General features: G+C 40.2%; 1 protein-coding gene across 1 annotated transcript; it reads right to left on the reverse strand.

The window, feature by feature from the left end:
* Window positions 1-10,688: 10,688 nt before the first annotated feature.
* On the reverse strand, window positions 10,689-11,276 carry LOC127136962 (uncharacterized). Its single transcript, XM_051063466.1, has one exon. The coding sequence runs from the start codon at window positions 11,274-11,276 to the stop codon at window positions 10,689-10,691; it is 588 nt and encodes a 195-aa protein (XP_050919423.1).
* Window positions 11,277-11,609: the final 333 nt, after the last annotated feature.

Below are 11,609 nucleotides of genomic sequence, written 5' to 3' on the forward strand. Positions count from 1 at the left end.
GACTAACTTACACTGTCCAGTTAAAACCTCAAACTCTCGCTCTGTTGGTTTCAACTTCTTTATGTCTTTTACTTTTGTAAAAAATCTTGTTATTAAACCTGTAAGTTAAGACCATAAAAAGATTGATTCTAATTTTAAGTTTGAATAGACCGACTTAGTTTTGATCCCTCTTTCTGCTTACTTTACATACCGATACCTAGGCAAATTAGCCAGACATGCTTACTAAATAATAATTATTATCATGCATACACAGACTCATTTCAGGCAGGCAATGCAAATAAACAATAGAATAAAGCATAAAAATTAAATAACAATTAAAGAACCTGAATGCGTAATACAATGGTCTTGAACACTCCACCACAAGCCGGTAGGATTTGTTCTTCGATTCTTCAATTAAACAGTAAATTAAATCAAGGAAATAAAAAAAGACTCGAATATAACGTAAGGTTAAATCCGGTATAAAGTTGCCCAGTAGTTTCCGGTGTAGAAACTACTACGCGAAAAATATCTAAAAGCTAAGAACGGGGAAAATAAATTGCAAGGGAAAAAGAAAACAAAGCTTGCAAAATAAAATAAATAAAGTGAACGATGCTGGAAAGGAAGAAAAATAGGCAAAGGCGTGAAAAATAAATTTGGCAGAGCTTCCGCAAAACTGAGCGTGCAAAAACTGTGTGTCAGGAAGTTCCCAATTTGCTGCTATTTATAAGCTGCTGGTGTAACCACTTTTCAAGGGTTTCCGCGTGCATGGTAGTAGGCTTCCGAGGGTTAAGCGTGAGTGGAAGTGGGCTTCAACGTGGTCAGTTGAGTTCCTTGCGCCAAAAATATAGAGGACTGGTGTGACGTTCGTCACACCATGTGTGACGTCCGTCACAAGGCTGCTTCGCGTGACGCTCGTCACGCGTCCTGTGACGTCCGTCACAGGCACAGCATTGGTGACTTGTGCGCTTTGGGCTGGGCTTTGGCCTTTGGTTCCTTTTCTCTCCTTTTTGTTGCTTTTTACCCCTCCTTTTCTTCCCTCTTTCACTTTTGCTTCAAAATGGGTACCTGATATAAACAGAAGAGAAATACTGCATAATATCTGATAAAATGGGATAAATTAGCGTAAATGATAAAATAATTTAATTGAATTAAGTCTTAAAAAGCGATATAATTTCGTGTTATCAATGGGAAAGGAGCCGACACAGTAATCACCAGGGGCGTTGTGGGAGCATTCTCAACAGGTATTTGTACTGGATAGTAAGGTATCTCCAAAGTAGACACCTCATTGGCTGCTGAGGAATGTTCTATTAGAAAGATGCATTGATCTATCAGCACTTGAATAACGTTTTTAATCTTTTCATAACCTTGTATGGTATCTTCATATTGTGCACAATTATAAATGCATCCAGGGAACACATTCCTTAGGAGCAATTGTTCCTTCACTTCTAGTAAGGGAGTCTTTATCATGTCGACCTTCGAGATACGGTCGACCATGGCAGACTCTTGAATCATGTTCACGGGATGTCCGGTATGAGGAGGCATCAGATTATTGTTAATATTGGGCCCCGCTGGCATGAACGATATGGCGTTTGAGTCAAGGAGATCTTGAACTTTATACCGGAACGCCTTACAATTATCAATAGTATGGCCGAGTGCCCCATTATGAAACTCACAGCGTGCATTTGCGTCATAGCCCGGTGGGAGGGGAGATGGCGGAGGCCTGGCTTCCCTGAGCTTGATAAGAGAATTGTTCAACATATGGTTTAGTAGTTAACTACAACTCATAGGAAGAGGACTGAGTCTCCTTTCTTATCTTCTGGGACGTTGTTGGCCCGGTGGGTATTACTGATAATTATTTTGCCTGGGGGCGTGCGGCTGCTGGTACTGGACAGGCGGCTGATAAGGGGTTGGCTGTGGAACGACATGAATGGCGTATGTCGGTGGTTGATAGTTGTTGGGAGTCACTTCTGCGACTTAATAATATAGGGTCCGGTAAGCATTACCTTTCCCCTTGGAGGTTGATGTAGCGTTGGTTTCTCCCTCTTTTTTCTTGGGAAAACCATCGTAGGGTTTCTTCGCCCCATTGGCAGTATTAGCAAGGCTCGGGATTTTTCCAGTCTTTAGACCGCACTCAATCCTTTCGCCAACAACTACCAGATCAGAGAATCCATCTGCCATACTCCCCACTAGCTTCTCATAGTAAGGGCCCTGAAGTGTCCCCATGAACATATCAACCAATTACTTCTCAAGCATGGGAGGCTGGACCCTAGCAGCTAGGTCCCTCCAACGCTGTGCATATTCTTTGGATTTTTGAGCCAGACTCTGAAGTTGTGTCCTATTCGGCGTCATATCAGTGTTATACTAATAGTGCTTCAAGAAAGCTTCAACTAACTCTCTCCAAGAACGCACATGCGAGCGTTCAAGCTGCATGTACCATTCGAGGGATGCTCCTCTAAGACTGTCCTGGAAGAAATGTATTAGTAACTTCTCATCGCCCGAATAAGCAGCCATTTTCCTGCAGTAAGACCTGATATGGGTCTTGGGACAAGTATTTCCCTGATATTTCTCGAAGGCGGGTACTTTGAACTTAAATGGGATCTTGATCCCTGGGACTAAGCACATATATGTAACTTCCAGCCTGAAGGTGTTAGGGCCTTCAATGGCTCTGACTCTTTCGTCAATCATCTTGAGTTTCCTTTCGAGCTCAGTTTGTGGTGGTCCGAAAGGTTCATACACTGAATCGTTCCTAGGCATGAAGAAGTCTCCATCGTGGTCCTCTGTACCAGCTTGGGAACCCCCCTAGATAGGGACATGGTAAGTGTGAGCAGCGTTCAGATTGACAGGCATCCCTTCAACATGGGTTTGATTGGTGATCGGGACCCCATTCCCTATGATGGGATTATAGCGTTCATGTTGACATTGGCTCCTGGGTTAGCCTGGAGATTCTCTTCTCGCCGGTGCACGACATTCTACATGATGTCCATGAGTTGCCCCAGTTGGGCCCTCACTTGAGCCATCTCTTCCTCCATGGCAGTCTGGTTTTGCTCAATTCTTTCCATAACTATCTTTTGCTTAGCTCGGGTGTTATAGAAGTGGGAAGTCAGCTTGACATCGAGAAATACTAGATAGAAAGCCAAAGTAATGGTGAGAACAACTGGATATATTATGAAATGCATGGATAAATGATTGATGCATGATGCATGTCCATTTTTTTTATTCTCGGGGAAACCTTATATGATTCATGATGCAACAGTAAATCATTATAAAATAGACATATAAAGCTGGAACACCGACTTTACTCAAATCAAGCAATTTTATTCATGAATTTGATATTACAATTACAAAGGTATCAAGTAAAGTAATTCAAAACATGGAAAAGAAAACATGGATCTATGATCAAATGACGCGTTTTGCTTTTCACTCCTTCATCTCCTTTAACTCAACTTTGAACCTTTTCATCATTCGGTCACAAAGGTAGAGGAATCAGAGTATGGATTGGGGAGTGGTCTTCTCATTAGCATCCTCTAGCTTCTAAGGAACTTCTTGGGTCAATTCATTGCAGAACCTTGCTAAGCAATCATACTTGGCTTGGTACAAAGCGACTGCAGGTTGCAACAAGTTGATAGATCCAGCATAGGTGTCAAGAAGGCTATTCATCTGAGTCTTCTCCTTAAGCCAACCCAAACTTTCATTCTTCAAAGCAGAAAAACGGCCTTTCCAGTGTTCGGCACTTGTGATGGAAATCTCAACCTTGTGACACTTCTCTTTCCAGATTTGAGGGGTAACATAGGAAACCCTGATTGCTTCCTTTTTGAGACGACGTTCCACCTCTACCTTGGCATTGGCCTCACAGAGGGAAAGCTTGAGATCCTGAATCTCTAGGTCGGATGCATCTCTCAATTCCTTCTTCTCCTTGACATCCAACTCGAACCAATGGTGGTTGTCCCCTCGTTCTTTCTCCATCTATTTCAGATATTTGCGGAGAGAACTCAACCCCATATTTGCTTGAGCTAAACCCTATTGTTATTTCTCTTTGAGATCTTCCTCAAGCTTAGCCTTCTTTCTGCTTTTTGACAAAAGCTCGAGATCCTCTTCACTCTTCCTTTTCAGTCTAGCATGGTCTATATCCAATGCGTGAAGCTTTGATCGCCAGTCTTCATTCTCTTTGGTCAACTGTATGACAGTTGCTTTCAGTGCATCTACTTCTTCCTTAGAAGCATGTACTGGTTCTGGTTCTGGAGGAGGAATCGGGACATCCACACAGTATGGCATATTGACTTCCTTGGCCCTTTGCACCACCCATTGGCGGTAGGTTTTTTAGCTCGGCAATCACGCTTGCCTAGCTCTTTGCCTTTGCGATGAATCTGGGCCCAAGCTCTCTTAACCCTCTGTAACAGAGTTGGGTTCCCTGTTCCCACATCAGACAAGATGAATTCCTTCACTAATTCAACTCTTGGTTCATTCTGAAGGAGAATTGCGGTCCAAAACGCAGCGGAAATTAAAATTTCTCCTTTAGAGATCCTTACGAATGGTCATGATCAGTGATAGAATATTTACCTCTTGTGACGATTGAAACCTTTCGTGCAGATCTCTTGTGATGATCAAAACCTTTGATGCAGATCCACGAAGCGATCACGAACGTTGAACGATGACAACGTCTCTACTCAGTCCACATGAACGGGTTCCTTCAATCTCAGTGCTAGCTAGTACGAATGAAGGCTTTGAGTGAGAGAGAGAGAGAGAGTGAGAGAAAACGAAAATAATGCAACCGCCATTTTATGCTTCTGCACAAGGGTTCTATTTATAGAACCACTTGTGTGGGATTCAAGCTAAAAAGCCCACTTAAGTGTATTTTGGCCCATATCTTATAATAGGCCCAAAATCACTTAAGCCCATGGTACCTTACCATATTTCGTATTCTACTCAAGTACACCGTACCTTACGATGTTTTATAATTCACTTAAGGGCACCATACCTTACGGTATTCCTTAGTTACTCTATCTCTCATCAATCCGTCCTTTGTGTGTGACCCTGTAGGTTTTCGTGACGTTGGCAATTATATTAAATTACGCATTTGACATAATAAACAGTGAGCGGTATCTAGCAACACATCACTGCTACCCAAGACACGAAAATGTCATGTGATCTGACAAAACCATCTGTGATAATAATTATGTGTATAATTATCCTTTTGCCCTTATGTCTATATTGAACACAAGGCATAGACCGTGTCATCCTTGTTCAGTTCAATATTGGGCCCATAGACATTTATCCTGTTACGCAGGATGGGCAAATTCCATCTAGGACACTCATGTCCCTCAGCATGCTTTATGGAGTACCCATCAACTGTCTTTATGGTTATCCAGTTACGGACAACGTTGGATCAACAATAAAGCACTCGACTCTACATCTAGGGTCCATAGTGGTTTCAGGTCGAAGAGTGGTATACACCATTATCACCATGAGAATAACTTATGACACTTTGCATAACTTTCTATATAGTATTCTCATAGCGGATCAATCCGGTATAAATATTATCCTAATATTCATACCTATGTTTAAGACTTGATAACTCCTTATCCATGATCCATAAAATGTGATCATCAGTCTATATACATAATAGTCTTAATGCTTTAATGTCATCCCCCTTCACAATAAAGCTCGACTACGGATACTTTAAGAATAGTGTCCTCATGTTTAATGTGTTCTCATGATTAAGTCACACTTAATACATTAAACGGACTAGCTATTCTAGGGACTTTATTAAACAAACGTAATAAAGAAAAAGCCTTTTATTATTAATAAATAATTCGATACAAGTACCAAAAGTATTGGCCTCTAGGGCTTACACCAACACATTCTCCATTGGGTATCCCAATTGCCTCAGGGCCAACGAAGGGTTGTAATTGATGCAACCTCGTGGACCCATGAGTGGCACATTCGGGAAGTCTCCACAACTCATGATAACTTGCTCTACGTTGGAGGTAGGAAGGTACCAAACCAAAGCTCCGGCGGTGAGAGAAGCAAACTTTTGGGACCACCTCAAATCTTTCAGGAAGTCCACCTAAGGCCCCTTCTGAGGCATGTGAGATATGAGCCAAGTATACAACAATGAAGCAAATCTCAATACGACGCCCTTTCTCTTCTAATGTCTAGTGTTCAAGCAGTAGTACACATCAAACACCAATGCAGGGACAGGATTCCCAGACACGAACACACTGATGATGGAGTGATTTATGTAGTCGTCATCATTTGGGAACAGTACAACTCCATAAATCAGTAGAGCAAGAATGGCACTGAATGGAGGCCATCCCCCTCTTTCTCCAAGGCCCATGCCTTTTGTTTCAAGAACTTTATAGCAAACCACCTAGGTCCCAGACCCAGGGAGACCTCTTCAATAGGTAGGTGGAGTGCGTCAGCGACTGATTCAGGCATCAAGGGCTCGCCCAATTTAGTGAAGGGAGGATGGTCCTTCACATACTAACCTAGGAGTTTCTCGTACTCTTCAATAGTCGGAGCCAACTGGAAGTCTTGGAATGTGAAACATATGAGAGGTGGATCATAATACTGGGATAATGCTACCAGAGCTGAGACTACTATCAGAGTAGTAATGAGATCGAGGATTCACCCATATCTGCAGATGAAGTTGTTCTTCTTATAAGGAGTGATCTTGTTGCGGAGATTTATCAGGGTATCCACTCTAGGAAGCTTGAACTTGAGTGGAAGGGTATTCCTTCTTTCTGAGCCCATCTTGGAATGTTCATTGCACAATCACAAACCTTTAGGGTTCTCCGAGAATAAGGCCCAAGTATATATGCAGATGCAATATGTTATGAATTCATATGCTACAAGAGGACAAGATCACTATAGATTCAAGGCATGTTGAAGGTTAAGTTTCCCTGCAAGAAACCCATGTGCCCTCACGAGGTGAGTACTAAGACTTCTGGAGATGCTTAGATTCACGGGTCACGAGGCGAAAGTGTCATCGTCGACATAAAATTCTTGTGGGCCAACAATACTTTTGGGATGACCTCCTCTAAGTGAAGTTTCCTTCAACCTCAAAAGCCAAGGATTGCCTAAAGGTCCTCAGAGTCATGGACCCTCTTTGGAAGAATGGCAATCAATGTGAACGTGACTCACGTGCCAGCAAAACTCCAAAAAGAATCTACTCTAAGCGGGGTCTTCGTATCTCCCCCTCAGGACAACTACGTCTGATGGATCAATACGAATAGCCCTCCTATCTTAGGTGAACTCTCTAAGCATGTGTATTGGGCTTCTCACTCTATACTACCTATCCCACCAAATCAAAGAAAGATAATACATGACAGGAATATATAACAGGAATGGATAAATAAAGAAAGTAGTAGCAAAGGTAAACATCCCAGGAAAAGAATACATGCAAGCTAGGCTTGACTCGTTTATGGTAACTCCATATTGTCCCCAACATAGTCGTCTATTGAAGCGCGGTGAAAAATACAGAGTCTCCACCGGATTTTATTTATTCCAAAGGAAAGGGAAAATAGTGATAAAACCCCAAGTGAGAGAAAAGGTCTCGCAACCAAGAGCGGATTCAGAAGTCGGTTATGCGAGGGGAAGGTATTAGCACCCCTCACATACATGGTACTCCATGGGAACCACTTGCTCGTATCAAATGCGTATGGATGTTTATTTATTTGTAAGTTGCTTTCTATCGATAATGAGATGAGAGAATAAGATGGGGGAGAAAATAAGTTTTAATTTAGTGTGCTCTCCAAGGATTTGGGCCCTCGTGCCTACGTATCCCCCTACGTGCAATATAGAAGTCAGAGCTTCGTAGTTCGGCTGTGTAACACCTCAAAATTTGCCCTCCTCTCTTGGGACTAGCTTAGCATATTGCATTGCATTTCTTAGGTCATTAGGCATTGCATCTTTGCATATCATGTGGAGACATTGAGCAAGTCATCCTCCTGGGTCTTGATCAGAAGATAAAGAGGTTAAGATTCAAGCCTGAGGGTTTCATTGAATGGATTGATCACTAACCATCTAAGGGTTTGTGCTTCAAATTAGGGTTTCTTGATTCCTCAAGGGGGTTGAGCTTTATCTTGGTTAAAATGGTACATCATCATCATCATGGTCTTGTCATCATCCAAGAGGTTCGTTGTGCTTGATCAGATGCATTGGGATTAGGGTTTTGACCTCTGGTCAACCCTAATCATCTGCATTGTGCCAATCAGGGCTTGTCAAGGAGATAAGGTCTTCATTGAGATGAGGATCATTTTATTGGTTTCATTGAGCTTATGGAAGCTAGGGTTTCATGTTTGAGCCATTTCATCAGGAGTTTGAGGCTCAAGTTCATCTATGCATGGCAAATTCATCTATCAGTCAACAAAAGTCAACCACAGGTCAACTAATGGATATGGAGGTGGGAGAGGGTTAGATACACTTCATTCATGTCCAAACAAGTTCCATTTGACATTTCAAACATCAACAATGGAGAAAATAAAGTCAGATGAAAACTTTCCCAAAATAGAAAGTGACTTGTAATTCAAAATTGCCAAAAGTGGAAAGGTTTTCTCCTTAAAATTACATGTCCAAAAATGCTTCAAATGAAATTTTGTTCAACATGAAAGTTGTAGATCTTGCTCTCACCTTTCCAAAAAGTCAAAGAACATGAATTTCTCATGTGTGGTTGGCAAGTTATGGATCAATCTTGGTCAAGAAAATATGAACTTCAACAAGGCATAACTTTTGCATCACAAGGCCAAATGGAGTGAGACTTTTTGGAGCAATTTTATTTTGATGTCCTCTATCCAAAACAAGGATTACATGTCATGAAAACTCATCACAAAAAAAGTGCATTTTTCACTTGACTTAATTTGAATTTTGGAGGGAAAAAAGGCATTTTGAAAAATATTCATTGTATTCACTCAATTCCACTTGCATTTGCCTCTGCATCACATTTCCAATTGAATTAAAACAGAACATTGCACTGTTACATTGGTTTTGTGCACTTGAGGGTGAAATGCTAAATTTGTCATAAAACTTGGTTTTGGCTTAAACACTTGCATTAACACTAATCATGATTAGGGACTAGCTTAAAAGCACATATATAAGGCTAATGCTAACTGTTTTTGTGATTAACATTCATTCATCTCAGATCTAGATTGAAAATTGCAAATTCTCTCAACTTTTTCTCTTCATTTTTTCTGCAAATTTTCCATGAACCTTGCCTAGTTCTTCATTGCTCCATCATTCACAAGCACTTTGGAGTGGAATTGAAGCGAGGAATCACCATTCTCAAGCCAAATTGAGGATTGTAGCAAGAAGCTTCATCAATGGCAACTGGAAATTTGAGCTGGATCCAAAGCAATTGAGCAACATTCCTTCTTCCAGTCATTAACCTGAGCATCAAGGAGTTTCTGTTTCAGCCGTACAAGCCTTGAAAATCGCGATTCCAGATCTGCATCTTCATAGAGGTTGGAATTCGATACTCTTGATTCATGCAATTAGGATATGCTTCTTGTAGATCTTGCATCCATGAGTGTACTGAGCTTTGTAGTTTTGATTTTCATTGAGAAACAAGAAAGATATGCTGAATTTAAGTTTGAGATGCAAAACTTCTTTTGATCGATCCAAGCTTGTTAGTGAAAATTAGGTTTAATTGTTGTTAGATTGTTAATGTGCATTGCAAGATGAAGCGATTGGTATAATTTTCATGAATTTCTGTGAATGTTGGATCATCATGATGATGAACATGATGAATGCGCGCATAAACCCTAGAAATCCATTTCCAGATTCGTATTTGATCTGCCAGTCCATGTATTTGCATGTAATTTGTGTTTGTGAGCCATGCTTCCAATAAGACCACGCCACCTGTATTAGTGAAACGACGCGTTTCACTTGAAACACGCTAGTTTTGAATGTGAGCGCAGCTCGATTCCGGGCGGTAGCATCTCATAATTGGCCTTGCATTTTATTTTCACATATTCAATCATGTTTCACACACTTTGTCCATGCTTTTTTATTTTTATTTTTTCATGCCATTAGAACATTCATATCTCAATGAATATTTGTCCAATTAACATGAGGTTTTTTCCATTGTGTTCCTTGTGATCTCTAGTATTTTTGATGATTTTTATGAAAATTGTGCACGTGTGGAATCTGTTTGGGCTTAGGGAATGTTCATACATGTCATTTGTTGCACCTTGCTTACCATTTTGATTGTGAAATTGTGATGCTTAATCCAAAATTCTTGAAACTTTGCATGTGTAAACTAGACACCTTTAGGAACATTTTGGCTTTGAGTTTGTGATTTTATCATTCCTGGTTTGTGAGATATGATCTGTTCATTGGAGGTGTGACAATTTGTGTCACACCATTTCTTGTCCAACTTGTGGAATTTCTTTACCATGCCATATGAACTTTAAATGATCTGAATTTTTGCATGTTGATACTTCTGGATGTTAAGTTTGTTCCTGAACTTTTGTGGATTTTTTGAGTGCATTTCCAATTTGTTTGAGAATTTCTTTGCTGTTTGACCATTTGTGGACTTCTTGTGAGTCATGATCTTATTTGATTTGTGAAATTCTTGTTGTTTATTGGACGGACTTGAAATTTTGCATGTGTGTTCTAGACACCTTGAAGTTTGCCATGGCTTTGATTTTTTTTTTTTTGATAATCACTTGTATTAATATGCACAAGGGGTGCAACCCAATACAAAGGGAAAAAAGTTACAATCCAATGAAGTTAGAAGGATTAGCAAACCATAAATCTCTATTAATATCTATACTCCCCTTAGACAAAATAGAAATCCAATCCCACCCAATTGATTTAATAATCAATAAAATCTCTACCACATTCCAAATAGAATGTTCAAAAACCAAATTATTTCTAGCATTCCAAATGCTCCAACAAACCAAAGACCAAATAAAAGCGAAAAAAGACGACTTCACTCTTCCATCCAAAGAATTTGATAGAAATAAAAGCACATCTTCTCCGGTAACAATAGTATCAATATCCGAACTTTCCAATAGATAATCAAAATCCATTCCAAACCACAAGAACACTTCCTTCCAGATAGATTTAACTTTACCGCACTTAAGAAAAAGGTGACCAATAAATTCCTCTTCTAACTCACATAAGGGACAAAAAGAACCCTCCACCCCTAAAATCACACCTCTATGCCAAAGTTCTTTTCTCGTCGGTAAGGCTCCCAAGATCCATCTCCACCCAAACAACTTGACTTTCCACGGAATAATAGCTTTCCATAATCTTTTAAGTTCACAAAATCTAAAATCACTACCAGTAGGATTAGCCATATTCAAAGTATACAATCGTTTAAATGGATTCCTAACCGAAAAACCCCCCACATCTCTCCACCAAATTAATTTATCAACCCCATTCATACACGGTTTAACATCCTTTAAGATCTCTATTAACTCCTTCCAATCCTCCAATAATTCACCTACTAATAAGGTAGAATCAACACCCACCTTCCAACTCCAACCCACATTCTCCCATAAACCACAATTATGTTTTGATTTGGTTCATTTATCTTATGCCAATTCTGTTTTGTGCTTGTGTGAAGTTGATGCATGATTTTGTGCCTTGTATGAGTTGTTTGAACATGCCTTGCCTTATGGGTTTTAATT

Source organism: Lathyrus oleraceus, chromosome 4 (assembly GCF_024323335.1).
Source record: "Lathyrus oleraceus cultivar Zhongwan6 chromosome 4, CAAS_Psat_ZW6_1.0, whole genome shotgun sequence".
NCBI lineage: Eukaryota > Viridiplantae > Streptophyta > Magnoliopsida > Fabales > Fabaceae > Lathyrus > Lathyrus oleraceus.

Coding starts and splice junctions, on each gene's coding strand:
- LOC127136962 (XM_051063466.1), bottom strand. CDS start 11,276: ATGGCTAATCCTACTGGTAGTGATTTTAGATTTTGTGAACTTAAAAGA.